We start from the raw sequence: 19,427 nt of genomic DNA on the forward strand, positions 1-19,427 counted from the left end.
AGAGGTTTGTTCATTTTTTTGAATTCTTTTTTCTTTATTTTTGTCTAACTGAACTAGTCTTCAATCTCGGAGATTCTTCCCTCAGCATGGCCTATTTTATTATTATTATTATTATTATTATACTTTAAGTTCTAGGGTACATGTGCACAACATGCAGATTTGTTACATATGTATATATGTGCCATGTTGGTGTGCTGCACTCATTAACTCGTAATTTATATTAGGTATATCTCCTAATGCTATCCCTCTCCCCTTCCCCCACCCCATAACAGGCCCCAGTGTGTGATATTCCCCTTCCTGTGTCCAAGTGTTCAATTCCCACCTATGAGTGAGAACATGTGGTGTTTAGTTTTCTGTCCTTGCGATAGTTTGCTGAGAATGATGGTTTCCAGCTTCATCCATGTCCCTACAAAGGACATGAACTCATTCTTTTTTTATGGCTGCATAGTATTCCATGGTGTATATGTGCCACATTTTCTTAATCCAGTCTATCATTGATGGGCATTTGTGCTGGTTCCAAGTCTTTGCTATTGTGAATAGTGCCACAATAAACATATATGTGCATCAGCATGGCCTATTTTGCTGTTAATATTTGTGATTGTATTATTAAATTCTCATAGTCAGTTTTTCATATCTATCAGATCAGTTTTGTTCTTTCTTAAAAGGGCTATTTTGTCTTTCAACTCATATCATTTTATTAGATTCCTTAGATTCCTTGAATTTGGTTTCAGCTTTCTTGAATCTCGATGATCTTCATTCCTATCCTGATTCTAAATTATATGTCTGTCATTTCAGCCTGGTTAAGAACCATTGCTGGGGAACTACTGCAGTCCCTTGAAGGTAAGAAGATGCTCTGGCTTTTTGAGTTGCCAGAGTTCTTGTGCTGATTCTTCCTCATCTGTATAGACTGATGTTTCTTTAATCTTTGGTGTTGCTGTCTGTATTAATATGTTCTCAAGCTGGTAATAAAGACATACCAGAGACTGGGTAATTTATAAGGAAAGAGGTTTAATTTTCTCACAATTCCACATGGCTGGGGAGGCCTAACAATCATGGCAAATGAGGAGCAAAGTTACATCTTACATGGTGACAGGCAAGAGAGCTTGTGCAGGGGAATTCCCATTTATAAAATCATTAGATCTCATGAGAGTTCACTCATGGGGGAACCACCCCCATGATTCAGTTATCTCCATCTGGTCCTGCCCTTGACACATGGGGATTTATTCAAGGTGACATTTGGGTGGGGACACAGAGCCAAACCATATCACTGTCCTTTGGATGGGGTTTTTGCTCTTATATTCTTTGATGCCTTTGAAGGTTTGATTGTGGAATACGGTGGGTTCCATTGACTGGCTTCATTTCTGGGAGACTTCTGGGGGTCGAGGCTCAGCTCATTACTCCTGGGCTGTGTGCCCTAATCCTGGGAAGTTGGTACCAGGTTCCTGGCTTTGTTCTCTTGTCCCTTGAGGTGAGAAACCTGCTGCACTTGAGGGGCTGAAGTGTTCCTGGTCCACTGGAAACAACACTTTGATCGAATGTGCCAGCCACAGCACTTTCTTGGGGTAGTGGCAGCAGGGTTTGTGCTTGCGTATGTGTGGCAGTGGCAGTGGTGGTTGGGTGGGGTACACATGTGTTGGTGAAGATGGGGCAGAGTGAACTCACTTTGGTTGGTGTGAGGAACCAGTGGAGGTGGGGCACCAACATCCATCCATAGACTCATGCTGGCAGCAGCATGGTATGGTTCCTGTGCATAGACAGGGGTGAGGCATTGGCAAGGGTGGGGCAGTTGTGTCTATGCATGTGCTTGCACCAGTGGCGTTGCAGCAGTGTACACCTGTGCCCATGCACATGCACTCACGCCAGCAGTAGTGGGGTATTGGGGTTCACACGTATGCACACACAGGCAGGTGAAGGCAGGTGAGGTCCACCCACTGTGCGTGTCAACAAAGTGGTGGTGGGTGACCATGAGTGAGTGAATGCTGACAAAGTGGCGGAAGGGAGGTTTTGGTCAGGAGAGGCTGCAGGTGGTTGCATGTCAGTGGGGACTGGTCTACTGAAGCTCTCTGAAAGTTTAGGCTTGGTTCATCAGTAAAGAAGCTATGATGATGTTCCCCAGGAAGCACCCTAGTTGGGAATCCAAGGAGGTGCTGCAAGCAAGTGCAGCCAGGCTGGGTCCCCAGCAGACGTCAGCAGGCAGAGGGGGCCCAGATAGAATTGGCCTTGACCCATGTGCAAGACTACCTTACTCTGTTCAGGTCCAACAGTCACCAAAGGCCCAAGCTACCTAAAAGAGCATAGCAACCCTTGGGGGATAGGTGACCCTGGCCATGCTTCACTGCAGCTATTGCTGTGCCAAACCCTCTGGGCTCCTCACAGGCTGAATTCCTGGTCCTGCTACCTCTCCAAACAGCTCTCCTTGCCAGCTCAAATGTCCATGAGGGTCTTGGGGTCTACTGCAGCTAGGATTCCAAAGGTCTGCGGTGAGAGTGGGCCACTCTTCACCTATTCAAGTCACCCCTTCCCCAGGAGCTGCTGGAGTCCAGGAACAAGTCTCAACAAGGCCTCATGCAGGGTTTCCAGCTTCTTCCCTCTTCAGCCTAGAATCTGCCTCCTCCCCCAATCCACTCTCAATGTCTCCCCTCTGAAGATCTGCTCAGAGTGTGCCAGTCTTCCTAATGGTCTGGTCTCTTGCGGCGAGATGTTATTCTAGGCTGTGTCTAGTAAATCACCTTATCTCCCCCTTTTTTCTCTTTTTGTTTGTCTTTGTAATTTGCTGATCTTCTGTATCAGCAAATTTATTTCTCTCTTGTTTGTGTACCTGCTCTAGTTTTTGCTTGTACATGTCATGAGTCTTACATAAAATATCTTATAGTTATAATAGACTAAAACTGATAGCAACTTAACTTCAGTCACATACAAAATCTTTAGACTTTTACCCTCTTCCATTTATATGTTTTAATTTCACAATTTACATTTTTGTATTGTGTACTCCCTAACAACTTACTATAGGTTGTACTATAGGTTGTTGTGACTTTTAACCTTTACAATAAGAATATATATAATTTACAAAGCACTATAACAGTATTGAAATATTCTGGATTTGACCTTTACCTTTTTTTTACCTTTATTAGTGAATTTTACACTTTCATATGTTTGTATGTCAATAATTAGCATCCTTTGATTTCCATTTGAAAAGCTTCCTTAACAATTTCTTATAAGGCAGGTCTAGTGGTGATGAATCTCCTTGTTTTTGCTTGTCTAGGAAAGACATTATTTCTCCTTCATTTCTGAAATATAGCTTTGCTGGGTATAGTATTCTTGACTGACAGTATTTTTTCAAAATGGACTAAAAGCTTAAATATAAAACCTGAGGCTGAAAAACTACTAGAAGAAAACATAGGGGAAAGACTACATGACATTGGACACTTTAAGTTCTAACCCCAAAAGCACAAGCAATGCAAGCAAAAATGGACAAATTTGATTGTAATCAAAATAAAAAGCTTATGCACACCAAAGAAAACAATCGGAGTAAAGACACAATCTACAGATTGGGAGAAAATATTTGCAAGCCATGCATCTGATAAGGGGTTAATAGACAAAATTTATAAAGAACTCAAACAACTCTACAGAAAGAAAACAAATAGTCCAATTAAAGAATGGGCAAGGGAGGTAAATAGACATTTCTCAAAAGAAGACACACAAATGGCCAACAAATATACAAAAAAAAAGTTCAACATCACTAATCATTAAGGAAATGGAAATTAAAACCACAGTGAGATATCACCTCATACCTGCTAGAATGGCTATTACTGAAAAGAGGAACTATAACAGGTGTTGGAGAGGATGTGTAGAAAAGGGAACACTTGTACACTGTTGTTAGGAATGTAAATTAGTGTAGCCATTATGGAAAACTTACAAGTTTCTCAACAAAAATAAAAATAAAATTACACATGATCTCACAATCTCAAGTCTGGGTATTTACTGAAAAGTCTTGAAATTTGTATATTGAAGAGATGTCTGCATTTCCATATTCACTGCAGCACTTTTTGCAATAGTCAAGTTTTGGAATCAACCTAAGTGTCTATCAACAGATGAATGGATAAAGAAAATGTAGTATATATACACAGTAGAATACTATTTTACCTTAAAGAAAAGAAACTTTTTTATTTCCAGCAACAAAGATGGAATTGGAGAACATTATGCCAAGTGAAATAAACCTGGTACAGAAAGACATATTACATGTTTCACTTATTTGTGGAATCTAAAACAGTCAAACTCAAATAAGCAGAGAGTAGAACAGTGGTTACCAGAGGCTGAGGAGGGTAAAGAGATGAGGATATGATGGTCAAACAGTACAAAGACTCAACTGGACAGGAAAATAAGGTTTCTTTAAGATATACTGCACAGCATGGTGAATATAGTAAAAAATGTATTATAAATTTCAAAATTGCCAAGAGAATACATTTCAACCATTCTCAAGACAAAAAAAAAATGATTTTTCATGACTGGTATGTTAATTACTTTGATTTAATTATTCCACATTGAATTCATAAATCATAACATCACTTCGTACCCAATAAATAAGACAACTATAATTTATCAATTTACAATTAATAATTTGTTAATAAATAAGATAACAGGCAAAATATTTGAGCACACATTTCACCAAAGAAAATATGTGAATGGACATAAACACATGAAAAGATTATCAGAATCATTAGTCATTAGTGAAATTCAAATTAAAACCACAGTGAGAAGCCACTTAACACACACTAGAATAACTATAATAAAAATGACCAGTGATAAAATACGTCCGTGAAGATGTGGCTAAACCTTTACAATGCTGATGGAAATATAAAATAATATCACTACTTTGGAAAATAGTTTGGCCTTTTCTTAAAACTGATAAATATGAATATATCATTCAATTTAGTAATACTATTCTTAGGTTTCTATCCCATATATTAGTATATGGATAAACAAAATGTACTATATCTATACAGAGAAATAGTATTGTGTAATAAAAAAGAACAAATACTAATACATGATACATCATGGATGAACTTCCACAATATTATGCTGCATGAAAAAAGCCAGTGAATGAGTTTTTAAATAACCCCCACACTCCTAGTCTTCAGATTAGAATGTAGCCCCAGCTGACACTTTTGTCTGCAACCTCAAGAGAGACCTTTAGCCAAAAGTCTCTTTTTGGCTAAAGAGACCTTTAGCCAAAAGCTTCATCCCACAGAAACTATGGGATAATCAGTTTGTTTTAAGCGACTACATTTTGGAATACTTTTTTATGCAACAATAAGTAATACACTACCCTTGTGAAATTTCTATATTGTGCTTATTCTGTTTCATAAAATGTGTTGAGTAACCACCTAGCTCAATCTATAATCTCAATTATTCTTAGGAAATAGGAATTATCGCACTTAGGGAGGCCCAGGCGGGCGGATCATGAGGTCAGGAGACCGACACCATCCTGGCTAACACGGTGAAACTCCGTCTCTACTAAAAATACGAAAAAAGTTAGCCGGGTTTGGTGGCGAGTGCCTGTAGTCCCAGCTACTTGGGAAGCTGAGTCAGGAGAAAGGTGTGAACCGAGAGGCGGAGCTTGCAGTGAGCCGAGATGGCGCCACTGCACTCCAGCCTGGGAGACAGAGCGAGACTCCGTTTCAAAAAAACAAAGAAATAGGAATGATCTATTCCTTCAGGATTGTACATAAAATCTTGCTAGTTCTAGCACCTTTTGGATGTAAAAGGATAGAACACTAACTACTTGTAAGTTTGTTTTGGCCAATATTGTTAATTTATATTTCCCTAAAAGTGTCCATTTCATTCACATATTCAGAATATGGAGTTTAAAGTATTCTATCATGATTCAAAGCTCTTCTCTATCTGTAGTGTATGTTCCTTTTCTTCCTCGTATTATTTTTTTTCTCTTTTTCTCATTGTGTTTTCCTAAGACTCATCTAATCTATGAATCTTCCCATAAACTACCTACTGGTCTTACTAAATAACTCTACAATGTTTCTTGCTTTGTTTCGTTTCTTATTTAATTTATGTGTGATATTATTTTTGTTTACTGCCTCCTATTTTGTTTCAGGTTTTTCTTCTTTTTATTTTGTTATTTATTTCGATTTTTCAGTTGAGCACTAAGCTGCTTTCATCCTTTGATGAATTCTAGTAAATGTCTTGAAGACCGTAAATGTCCCTTTTTATACCACTTTGGCTCCATTCCACAGGATTTCATTTATAGTGTTTTGCGTTTTTTCAGATCTAATTATTTTGTATTCATTTTTATGTACACCTTAGCCCAAGTGTTATGTAAAAATGTGTTGTGTTTTAATATCTCTGTGTATGAATTTGGGAATATTTATTTTTGTTATTGATTTCTGATATTAGCAACTTGCTACAGGGAACATGACCTTTTTGATATCAATTTTGTTTTGAATTTATTCAATAATCATGGAAAGCCTCTCTGAGATGGTGACACGGGAACAAACACTAAATGAAATAGGGGGGCAGAGTTTCCATAGAAATATCTTAGAAAAGAATAATCCTTGCAATGGTAATAGTAAAAACAGAGGCCTTGAGGTAGAAATGGGTTTGAAATGTTTATGGAAGAGCAAGAAAACTAATTATGTGTGGAACAGAATGAAAAGAGGAAACCGTAGCAGGAAAAAAAAGATTGGAGAAATATTCAGCAACCAAATCAGGTAGGACATTGTGTGCCATGTAAAGAGACTGGATTTTATTCTATGTAGTTTTTTTTAAAAACGTAATTTGGTTTTCAATATGGAAATAATTTGACTTAATTTGCACTTTTAAAACATATCTCTGGTGTCTGAACATAAATCAGGGTATGCAAAGCTCTCGTAGAAGCATAGAGACAAATTAGAGGGCTCTCTCCAGAGACACTAGTGACTTGGACAATGGTGCAATGACAGAGGAGGTGAACAAAGGTTGGATTTAAGACACATTTTAGGCTGGGCCCAGTGGCTCACACCCATAATCCCAGCACTTTGGGAGGCCAATGCAGGCAGATCGTCTGAGGACAGGAGTTTGAGAACAGCCTGACCAACATGGCGAAACCCCGTCTCTACAAAAAAATACAAAAATTAGATGAGAATTGGTAGCTAGCACCTGTAATCCCACTTACTCGGGAGGCTGAAACACAAGAATTGCTCGAACCTGGGAAGCAGAGTTTGCAGCGAGCAGAGATCTCACCACTGTACTCCAACCTAGGTGACAGAGGATATTTTAAAGATAGAGCTGGGCTTGCTAATGGGTTGTAATTATGAAATGAGAGAATCAAAGGTATCCCCAGAGTTTTTGTTTGTTTTTGTTTTTTAACCTAAACAACTAGGTACATGAGCCCATCACTGAGAGAGCAAGACTAAGGGCAGTGTAAGTATTAACAGAGAAAGTGGTATGAATCAAAAATTCATTCTGGAATTCTTAAGTTGCTTATTAGACATTCAAAAGCAGATGTCAAGTAAATAGTTGAATTTTTTTATTCTGAAGCTTAGTGGGAACGTCCAGGCTAGAGCTAATACTTCATTTACACAGACAGAGACAGCAACCTTGTGCCAATATGCTTCTCATAGCTATGAAGAGAATCTATCTACAGATTTGATCAACTTGAGTGCAGAAAGAGAAGAAAAAAATTGCCTCCTAACAACTGGTGGGGTGATTTTACTCATTTCGTTTGACTTTATGTCTGTCATTTATTTTTACTTTACTTTTTATCTTTTTCTCTTATTTTGCTAGTTGAACAAAGTTGTTATCCATTTTTTACCTATATTGGAAAATAGTCTATCCTAAGATTCTCCTTTCAATTAACAACACGTTGAACTAATGGTTTCACTCACTCCATATAAATTAAGCACACCTGCAACTCCAGCAGCCACTTGGGTCAGGAGACCTAACCAGAAATTGATGTGGAAATAGTAGAGAAGCCCCTTGGGACAATCTCATAACATTTAAATAGTGAAAGTATAAACACAAAACAATGCCCAACAATGAAAGGATAATTACATAAGTATATTATGAAATATCCATGATATGGAATATTATGCAGAAAGTAAAAATTACTGTTTTGGAGTATTTGAAAATAGCATAAGAAAACATTTACAATAAAGTAATACCTATTAAATAAAGCTATAGGTGAATCGCAAGAATAAGAGAGAGAGACATTTAATGGAAAGTAAATAAACTAAAATAGCAATGATCTTTTAAGTGATCAAGTGATGTGTTATATCTATTATCATGATAATGTTATTTTTTCCAATTTTTAAATGAAATAATATTTAGGAATCAATAAAAAGAAAATATACATATAGGATATAGGCATATATGTGTTTGTCTACTCTTATACAGAGAAAAACTTGTTGAGTGATTTAGCAAAAGTATATTCAATGGAAAGCTGAGGGAAAATGTCAGCCACATGTGGGTAAAGAAGTGAATGAAAGATAAAGTGAAAATGAAGCATAGAGACTATAATATTCCTGAGGGGAAAAGGGAAAAGCTAGGGCATTCGTTAAAAAAACAAACTAAATACAAGAAAGACAATTTTGTGTTTTGTTTTTAACATGGCAGGAACTTGAGGATATTGACAGACTTAAAGTAAGGAAAACAATGGATTTAGAAAGCTGGCAGCAGTCGGGCACGTAGCTCACTCTTGTAATCCCAGCACTTTGGGAAGCAGAGGCAGGCGGATCACTTGAGGCCAGGAGTTCAAGACCAGCCTGGCCAACATGGTGAAACCGCATCTCTACTAAAAATACAAAAATTAGCTGAGTGTGGTGGCGCACACCTGTAATCCCAGCTACGTGGAAGACTGAGGCAGGAGATTCACTTGAACCTGAAGGTGGAGGTTGCAGTGAGCTGAGATCATACCACTGCCCTCCAGCCTGGGCGACAGAGTGAGACTCTGTCTCAAATAAATAAATAAGAAAAAGAAAACCGTCAGCAACAAGAAGAAAAACAGATAATGCATCAAAGTCCCCAAAGCTGTCAGTACCGCTGAAGGCAGGGAAGGAAGGTAAACAATGAATACTTGATTATAAATTTTTTTATTGAAAGTCTGGTGCCTTCCTGGAGAGCTATGTGCAATAAAACGCGATAATTTCTAGGTCAAATTTAACTATCTAATGGTAAATTGCCTTCTTTCTTCTTCTACTGTGACAACTTATATTTGATAGCTTGATGGCTCTCTGATTTTCTTCTTGGTGTTCTTTTAAGGAAAGGCATTTGTCAAAGCACTTTATGCTTCTTTGCTGAAGCCCTCTGCAATCTAAGTCATCTTTCAATGCTCATCTGGTACCTACTGGTCCACCCCCAGAATGCAATGAACCTTCCTCTGACCCTTCTTTGATATCCCTGATTGCCAGCCCATGGATTACACGATGTTCTTGGGCTTCCTGGGCAGGATTCCAAGCCTGCCTCCTGGCTCCAAATCTATTAGGTTAGTGCAAATGTAATTGCGATGTTTGCTGTTGAAAGTAATGGCAAAAACCACGATTACGTTTGCACCAACCTATATCAGGCTGGCAAACAAATATTCACAGAAAATATCAAGCAGTGAAAATTCTGCCCTTAGTGTTCCATAAAGGATTTCAATTATTTGCTCTCACAAATTATTTGTTACACTTTGCAGTGTAAACTGTACTTCCAAAGCTTTTCCTCGTGATCAAGAAAGAAAGAATTCTCAGATAGGTGAGAAAAATCAGTAAATTCTGGATTCTTGATCAGAGATGCTAATGATCCTAGGCCATTCCGGTTTCAGTAAATGGAACAGTCAGCAATAACCAGCACAGTGACCCTAAGATCTCCCTTTGAGTTTCTAGGGTGCTGGCAGAGGCTTGTGCACAGGCACCACTGTCCCAGCAACTCAGAAGAAAGGACTTGAATGGAGGTTTACGGAAAAACATCCCCAGAGCTTTCATGCCCCTCATGGGCCCTCCTTAGGCTAAGCTGTGTGAAGTTTGCCTCTTTCAAGACCTCCCCATCCCTGACTCAACTGAAGATGTCATTTTCAAAGTCTCTAAAGGCAGGGAGGACCTGCTGAAATAATGTAACCACAGGTTCCATTCACTAACACTCTGAAGTATTACAGAAGCAGCAGCCAGAAGAAGCCATGGCAGAAAGAGAACTTCCTTCTTGGTACTGAGAAAAGTTACTTCAGCTGTAGTGAGACCATCTAGAAAGGAATGAAGGTCAAGTAAGACCAGGAATGTGCATGTACTTTGCAGTTTCTGAAGCTGATATTCTGGCCAGACGTGGTGGCTCACCCCTGCAATCCCAGCACTTTGGAAGGTTGAGGCGAGCAGATCACTTGAGGCCAGGAGTTTGAGACCAGCCTGGCCAACATGGCAAGACCCTATCGCTACTAAAGATACAAAAATTAGCCAGGCATGGAGGCGTGTACCTGTAATCCCAGCTACTTGGGAGGCTGACACAGGAGAATAGCTTGAACCTGGGAGGCAGAGGTTGCAGTGAGCCAAGATCGCACCACTGCACTCCAGCCTGGGTGACAGTGTGAGACCCTGTTTCTAAATAAATAAATAAATAAAGTTTACTCATACCCTCTTTAAGCATTCCCTAGGGCATGCAAAGTATTCTGGTGTTTATGTTCATTTCCTTAGTGTCTAAGAGGTAATTTGTGCCTCTTTGTCAGAAATATGCTCATGTCGCATTGCCATTGCTTTGCATATGTTATTTGCTTTCCAAAATGTATTATAGGTTCTCTAAGGCCCACTCTTCTTTAATTCTTCTCATATTACATATAACTGATGTGCAAACAATTTGTGTTGACTTAGATTTCAATATAAAAATTAGTTGATCTCGTTCAGTTGATTGGACAGAAAGATAATCAAATAAAAGCTTTTCTGTATCTCACTAGTCTGTTTATCATTTAAATTTAATTCCATTGCTTAAGCATGCTAACACACAGTGCCAAAAATATTAATAAATAAGCATGCTGTTGTATTACATTCTTCCTCCTATTATCAGAAAAATAAAATGAATACTTTTCCTCCAGAACTGCTTCCTTAATTCTTACAGTTCCTCCAGAATGCATAAGACAATGCTGATATTTCAGTAGAGTCTCTTTGTCATGGCTGTGCTTTCTACTACATTTGCACACATCCTGTTGACATTTGATAAATGTACTTTAAATGACTGATAGTCATGACGATTACATGCTGTCTCCTGATATTGAAACACAGAAATGTTCTTGCTCCTGAAAGGTTCAATAATCACTCAGCAACTCACTTCTTAAGAGGACTAAATGTACACAGAAGTTCTTTTCATCTCAGCTACTGATTCTCTAATCTGCTTTACCTATTCAACCATGAGGGTCTTGTTTTTGATCTTTGGAGTCCTTTACTTGCTGTCCACAGTTCCTCCAGGTAAGACAGAAACTTTTTATTCTAAAGTTCTAAAAATATAAGTAATAGAAAATGCAAGGTCTTTCAAGAGTCTGAAAATAAATTAAGCATGGGCAGATTTTACTGTACCAAGAAGGCTGCTCAGAGGATTGAAGAGTTGATGCTAAAGACATCAATAAGGTGGTTCACTGCAGTGATTGAACCTATGATAAACTCACTTGAGGCTGGGCACAGTGGCTCATGTCTATAATCCCAGCATTGGGGGAGTTGGAGGTGGGTGTATCACTTGAGCTCAGGAGTTCTAGACCAGCCCCTGAAGGGCAACAGAATGAAATCCCATCTCTACAAAAACAAAAATACAAAAAATTAGCCAGGTGTTAGTGGCGCGTGCCTGTGGTTCTGGCTACTCAGGAAGCTTAGGCAGGAGGATCACTTGAGCCTGGGAGGTCAAGGCTGCATGCAGCTTAGGTCATGCTGCTGCACACCAACATAGGCAACAGAGTGAGATCCTGTCTCAAAAAATAATAATAATAAAAAATAAACTTACTTGAGAGTTGTGTTTGATCAAAAGATGGTGAGAGTATGCACACAGAACACAGGAAATTTTAAGAATTGGAAAAATGAAAAGCGAATGATGACTAGAAGAAGAGCTAGAGGTGAAGAGGTGGGTGCCCCACCACAATCCTTGGTTCATGGGACACTTTCACCACTGATCCAGGCAAGGACCTGGTCTCTGCGTTCCTTTAAAGTTGAATAAAACTCATATGATGTCATTTAATGTACATGGAAATTACTTTTTGTATGGTAAGAGTTAAGATTCCACCTTAATTTTTAGCCACATAATTAGCCAATTATATATAAGCATATTTATTAGTCAAGATGACTTTCCCAAATTAATTTTAAAATTCATCAATACTCCATAATAAAAATATATTAAACTGTGGTTTATACCTGAGATTTAGATTACTGGTTGACTTATTTATCATTTCTGAAGCACATTTTAAACCTTCAGAATTCAAGATTCCCTCATTTATATAATACTTCATGATTCAAGATTTCCTTATTTATATAATTACAAATAATTATGCCTTTCCTCCACGATTGTTAGTGGGTTTTTTGTATTTTTATTGAGATACAATTTACCATAAAATTCATTCCCTTAAAATGTTCTATTCAGTGGGTATCAGTGAATTCTTAAAATTGTGCACCCCTCACCACTATCTAATTCCAGAATATTTTTATAACCCCAAGAAGAAATCTCTTCCTTCTCTCACCACTATCTAATTCCAGAATATTTTTATGACCCCAAGAAGAAATCTCTCTTCCTCCACTCACCTCACCACTATCTAATTCCAGAATATTTTTATAACCCCAAGAAGAAATCTCTCCTCCTCCCAGTCCCTAGCAACCACTGATCTGATTTTTGTCTCTATGTATATTCCTATGCTGGACATTTACTATGAACAGAATCATAAATATGTGATCCTTCATGTCTGTCTGCTTTCATTTAGCATAATGTTTTCAAGATTCATCCATATTGTGGCATATATTCGTACTTCATTCCTTCATTCAGTGGTCATCAGTATATTCCATTTTAAGAATCCACTGATGCTCACTAAATGGAACACTCTAAAGGAATGAATTTTATAGTAAATTATATCTCAATAAAAATGTAAAACACCATCAACATTCATGGAGGAAAAGTATAATTATGTATAATTATATAAATGATGAAATTGAAATAAATATTAAAATGTGCTCTGAGGCAATAGGTGCTTCAGAAAAGATAAATAAGTCAATTGATAATCTAAATCTCTGGTATAAACCACAGTTTAATATGTATTTATTATAAAGTATTGGTGGATTTTAAAATTAATTTGGGAAAGTTAGATTGATTATTGGTGTTGATAAAAAAATTTCATCGTATAGATTATTTAGCATATGGTTGTTTATAACAGACTCTAATGATCCATTGTGTTTCTTTTATATCAGTTGTCATGTCTCCTGTTTTATTTCTGATTTTATTTATTTGGCATTCTCTCTTTTGTTCTTGGTTAGTCTAGCTACCAGTTTATAAAGTCTGTTTATCTCTTCCAAAAATCATCTTTTTGTTTCATTGATTCTTTGCATTTTTTAAATCTGTAATTCACTTAGTTCTGCTCTGATTTTTATTATTTCTTTCCTTCTCCTAAGTTTCATTTTTTCTTGTTTTTCTGGTTCCTTGAGGTGCATAGTAGCTTGTTTATAATCTTACTATGTGCTTGCAGTAGGCATTTATTGCTATAAAATTTTCTCTTAGCACTGTTTTTGTTGTATTCCATAGGTTTTGGTATGTTGTGTTTCCATTTGCATTTATTTCAAGAACATTTGTTATTTTCTTCTTAGTTTTATCATTGACTCCATGGTTGTTCAGAAGCATGTTGTTTAATTTCCATGTTATCTGTACAGTTTCCAAAGTTCTTCCTAGTATTCATTTCTAGTTCTATTCCATTTTTGTCTAGAATATACTTGATATAATGTTGATTTTTCAAAATTTGTTGAAACTTGTTTTGTGTCTTAACATATGGTCTATCCTGGAGAATGTTCTATGTGATGATAAGAATGTATATGCCACAGCTATTGGATGAAATGTTCTGTAAATGTCTGTTAAGTCTATTTGATCTGAGGTACAGATTAAGTTCAATGATTATTTGTTAACTTTCTACCTAGATGATCTGTCCAATGCTGAAAGTGGGGTGTTGAAGTCCTCAGTTATTATTATATTGAGGTCTATCTCTCTCTTTAGCTCTAATGACATTTTTAATATATCTAAGTATTCCACTAGTGGGTATGTATATATACATATTTGGAATTTTTATATCCTCTTGCTGAATTGGCCCTTTTATCATTATATGATGGCCTTCTTTGTCTCTTTTTATGTTTTTTCACTTAAAGTCAATTTTGTCCAATATAAATATAGATGTATTAGGCCATTCTTGCATTGCTATAGGGTTATCATAACAAAGTACCACAGAATGGGTGCCTTAAATAACAAAAGTTCATCTTCTCACAGTTCTGGAAGTTGTAAGTCTAAGATCAAGATGTCAGCACATTTGGTTTCTCCTGAGGCCTGTCTTGGCTTACAGCTGGTTGCCTTCTTGCCGTGTTCTCTTATGGCATTTTCTCTGTGCACATGCATTCCTGGTGTCTCTTCCTCTTCTAATAAGGACATCAGTCATATTGCATGAGGGCCATACCCTAGGAGTCTCATTTCAACTTTATCACTCCTTTAAAAAAAAACTTATCTTCAAATATGATTACATTCTGAGATACTAAGGATTGGGACTTCAGCATACAAATTTTGGAGGAACACTGGTTAGCCCATAACGATGAATTCATCAATAGACTGATATGATCAAGGAAAGAATCAGTGAGCTTAAAGAAGTTTAAATAGCAACTTCCGAAACTTGAAAGCAAAGAAAAAAGGATTAAAAAGAACAGAATATTTAATAAGTGTAGACCAAGTACAAAAGGAACAATATATGGGTAAAGAAGTGTCAGGAGGAGGAGAAAGAAAGGAACAGAAAAAATATTTGAAGAAATTATGACTGAGATTTTCTCAAAATTGAAAATAAACAAAATCTACATATCTAGGAAGCTGAGAGAATACCAAGCAAGAAAATACAAAAAATTTAAACCTAGGCATATCGTATTGAAAAGACAAAAATAAAATCTTAAAAGAAGCCAGAAGGGGAAACAATCTTTATCTGTGGACAACCAAGGATGAGAATTACATCAGACTTCTCCTAAACCACATCAGCAAAAAGAGAGGAAAGTGAAATATTTAAGATGTTTTAAAAAGAAAAACACTATCTTAAAACTCTCTGTCTAGCAATATTATCTTTTTTTTAGATAGAGTCTCACTTTGTCACCCAGGCTGGTGTGCAGTGGCAGCGACGTTGGCTCACTGCAGCCTCCACCTCCTGGGTCCAAGCAATCTCGTGCCTCAGCCAGCCACCACCACGCCTGGCTAATTTTTGTATTTTTAGTAGAGACTGGGTTTCGCTATGTTGGCCGGGCTGGTCTCTAACTCCTGACCTCAGGTGATCCGCCAGCGTTGGCCTCCCAAAGTGCCGGGATTAAAGGTGCAAGCCACCACGCCCAGCTTACCCTTTAAATTAAAGTAAAAATACATAATTTTCTTAGGTAAACAAAAATTGAGTTTGTCACCAGTAGTCCTACCTTACAATAAAAGTAAAAAGAAATTCTTCACTCATACTCAATGGTGAAAAACTGAAAGCTTTCTTCTAAGATCAGGAACATGGCAAAAGTGCCCCTTCTTGCCACATTTATTTAACATGATACTAAAAGTTCTAGCAAGAACAATTAGGCAAGAAAAGGAAATAAATGGCATCCAAACTGGTGGTGGGGGGAGGAATGAGTAAAATTATCTATTTCCAAGTGACATAATTTTTTTTTGTCAAAAACCCTAAACTTCACTCCCCCAAAATTATTAAAACTAATAACAAATTCAGTAAAGTTGCAGGATACAAAATCAACATACAAATATCAGTTGTGTTTCTATAGCACTAACAACAAGCAACTGGAAAGCAAGTAAAGAAAATCCCATTCATAATTGCAACAAAAAGATAAGATACTTAAGAATAAACTTAACTAAAATGCTGAAAGACTGGTACATTAAAAATTGCAAACATTCATGAAAGAAAAGAAGACACAAATCAGTGGAAAGATATCCTATGTTCATGAATTGGAAAACATAATATTATTAAAATGTCCATACTATTCAAAGCAATTTATAGATTATATACAATCCCTATCAAAATCCTAATGGCACTCTTGACAGAAATAGAAAAAACAATCTTAAAATTCATATAAAACCACAAACGACCCCGAATAGTCAAAACAATGAGCAAGAAAAACAAAGCTAGGGGCATCACATTTTCTAATTTCAAAATGTATTATAAAGATAGAGTAATCAAAACTGTGTGCTACTGGTATAAAGACAGACTTATAGGCCAGTGGAATACAATAGAGGGCCCAGAAATAAACCCACACTTATACAAACAACTGGCCTTCAACAAACATGCGAAGAATATATCATAGGGAGAAGATGGTTTCTTCAATACATGGTACTGAGAAAACTGAATATTCACTTGCAAAAGAATAAAATTGGGCCTGTATCTTACACTACATACAAAAAGCAACTCAAAATGAACTACACATTTAAACATAATTACCTGAGACTGTAAAACTTACAGAAGAAAACATAAGGGGAAACATTCATGATGTTGGTCGTGGCAGTTATTTTAACTTATAAATTGTAACAAAAGGATTTGGGAAGGCCTGGTAGGTTTAAAGGGAATATTTATGGGTGATTACGGGTTATAGGCTCCTGTGCACATCTCAGTAACTTCCTTAGTAAAGGAGACATGGCCTTGAGCCCGAATACACTGGGAAGAAGCTGGAACTAAGACTCAACTCCTCTGACCCCTTCTCTCAATTAAGGATTCTTTTTTCTCATTTCACCAAGAATAGAGAAGCAACCAAAGATAGCTTTTCCATTTTTCCACCACCATATCTCTTCACATAGTTTGTCTTTATCCATAATCTACCTTCTCTTCATTCTCTGATTCAAGGCCAACTCCTCCACTTACACTAGATTCCATCCCCAATGACTTTTTTAAGAATTTAACTCCAGAAGTTAAACATTATTTCCATACTATGAATCTCTACGCCACCCCCAAGCTGGATAATTCATTTTAGGCAGAAATATGTGGTAATAGTTCTCATTTAAAATTCTGTACATTTCCAGCTACTGCCTCATTTATCTACTCTCTTTATAGAAGAAATCATCATTTGTCTTTATTCAGCATCTCCACTTTTTCTCTTGCATTCTTTTGTTGTTGTTTTTGTTTTTCTGAGAAAGTTCTTTAATGTTTTTAATTTATTATAAAACATTTCAGACATTTAAAATAAAAAATAAGTAATATTGTGTCATATAATTTGTCTTCTCTTTTTAAAGCCAGAAGCTTCATTTATATTGATGAATGTCCTTCAGAATATTATAATTGCAGAATGAAGTGCAATGCTGATGAACATGCAATTAGATACTGTGATGACTGGACCATCTGCTGCAAACTGAAGAACATTGAAATTGAAAAACTAAGGAGGGAGCGAAAAGACTAACTTCATCTTCTTCAGACTCCAGGAGAAAAAAAAAGTCTTGAACTGTCTTGTCTATGAATAATTAGCATGATGGATGAAATTTATAATTGCATGTTTAGATGGTCAGGTGAAAATAAATACAAATTTTATAAATGCTTACACTGTATTTTCATTTGTGCATTTTAACATTTACTCCCTTAATTTACATCCACAGCCACCTTGTTGTTTCACCCATAGTACTATATCCCAGCCCTATCACTTGTTAACTGTTCGAGCTTGGGCAAGTTATTTCTTTTCTGTCTATCTCAGTTTCCTTATTTATAAAATGGGATAGCAATAGGTACCTACATTGTGGTATTGTTAGGATTATATGAGTTAGTATATGTGAAGTTCTTAAACATATCTTGACCCTGTTATATGCATTATGTAGACGTTAGCTATAATTTCATGGAACCCAAGAATTTGATCCATCCTATTCCTTTTGGGGTTTTATAAAATTATTCTGTGTGCCTAAGAGTTCATATTTGTTAAAATGTTAGGTGGTTTTGAAAATAAGGTATATTTTTCAGGTTATGAGATATATAATTTTATATAAACACAATCTATTAATGCAACATTATTCTATTCCAGTAATCTAGGACTTGAACACTAGTAGTGAGAACTAAAAAGAAAGAAGAGATGCAAGGTGAATTTCAGAATTAGGATCAGCAGGATTTATTGTCCGTATGATATACTGAGAAGGATGAATGATGATTCTGAGATTTCAAAGCTAATAAAAAGATGGATGCCAATATAATTCACTAAACTAGAGAGGCCAGAAGAGAAAGTAGGTTAGGAATGCGGGGAGAATCAATAAAGACATGTTTTGGCATAATGGGGTTTTAGTCATGTAAGGGATATGTCAGTCTACTAGGCATATTTACAAAAGTGTAATTTTCTTATACTATAAATTAACTGAATTCCTATTGGGAACCTTATTTAGCCTGGTCACAGAAACTTAAACTTAGTCAATTCATAGTTGATCATATATTCTCCAAGTTATTTTTAAGTTCCAAAAGAGGTAAACAGTGATGAGGTATCTGGGAGAGCATTTATTATGTTAACTTACTAAAACATCTTCATTCTCATCTGATCTTCTGTCACTAATCTAGGTGCAACTGCTGAGTTTTGTCTCATTCTTAATTTTAATAAAATTTGTAAAGCTCTTTGGGTGATGCCCATTCTTTGGTACATTGTTTGGTTCTGCTACTCAAGCATCATCCTCAGTCACCAGGTGGGAATATTCCTTGCTTCACCACTTTTATTCTGGTCTGAGTCATATAATAACTATTACTGCCCCCTTCCATTGCTGGGAACACCTGTGTGAGGGAAGAGGAACTAATGCGGGAAGACTGTCTTAGACCTATCTGCTGAAGAAAACCATGCAATTAGTGCTATGCCGTGGTCTTGCCACTTCTTTGAGCTTGATTCACATAAGGGAACACTCGTGCCCTGTGTTCTCAGATTCTACCCAGAGCTTTGGTCCTCCATTACCTTCTCTCATTTCCCTCCCTTCCCATTATCTGAAACCCAGGATTGGAGATGACCCACCACCATCTAAGCTGTCCTTCCTCCTTCACCCTGATATTCTCCCTCTTCCTCTACCTTACTCAAGATGTGATTTAAGGGATGAATCACGCTCCTAATCCATCTGCATTCCTCAAAGTCTATTATAAAATCTGAATGCAAGAGTTCCTTCCGGCACCCAGTAACAACACAGTCTTCTAAAATCCAGACACCTGTTCTTTCTCTGTTTTTGAGAGTAACAAGTACATATGTTTAGTATAGAGTAATGATAAACTATGTGTTTTGGACTTCTGAAAATAG

At 36.8% G+C, this 19,427-nt stretch overlaps 1 protein-coding gene across 1 annotated transcript; it reads left to right on the forward strand.

Moving 5' to 3' along the window:
- The first annotated feature begins 11,359 nt into the window (after positions 1 to 11,359).
- On the forward strand, positions 11,360 to 17,582 carry LOC114680397 (beta-defensin 131A-like). Its single transcript, XM_028853175.2, has 2 exons — positions 11,360 to 11,417; positions 17,419 to 17,582. The coding sequence occupies exons 1-2, from the start codon at positions 11,360 to 11,362 to the stop codon at positions 17,580 to 17,582; spliced, it is 222 nt and encodes a 73-aa protein (XP_028709008.2).
- The last annotated feature ends 1,845 nt before the right edge of the window (positions 17,583 to 19,427 follow it).

The sequence above is a fragment of the Macaca mulatta genome, chromosome 8, assembly GCF_049350105.2.
Source record: "Macaca mulatta isolate MMU2019108-1 chromosome 8, T2T-MMU8v2.0, whole genome shotgun sequence".
Taxonomy (NCBI): domain Eukaryota; kingdom Metazoa; phylum Chordata; class Mammalia; order Primates; family Cercopithecidae; genus Macaca; species Macaca mulatta.

Bases quoted from the DNA above. Each gene is read 5' to 3' on its own strand.
- LOC114680397 (XM_028853175.2), top strand. From the start codon at position 11,360: ATGAGGGTCTTGTTTTTGATCTTTGGAGTCCTTTACTTGCTGTCCACA. The intron at 11,418-17,418 runs GTAAGACAGAAA...CTCTTTTTAAAG, and splicing joins GCTGTCCACAGTTCCTCCAG to CCAGAAGCTTCATTTATATT.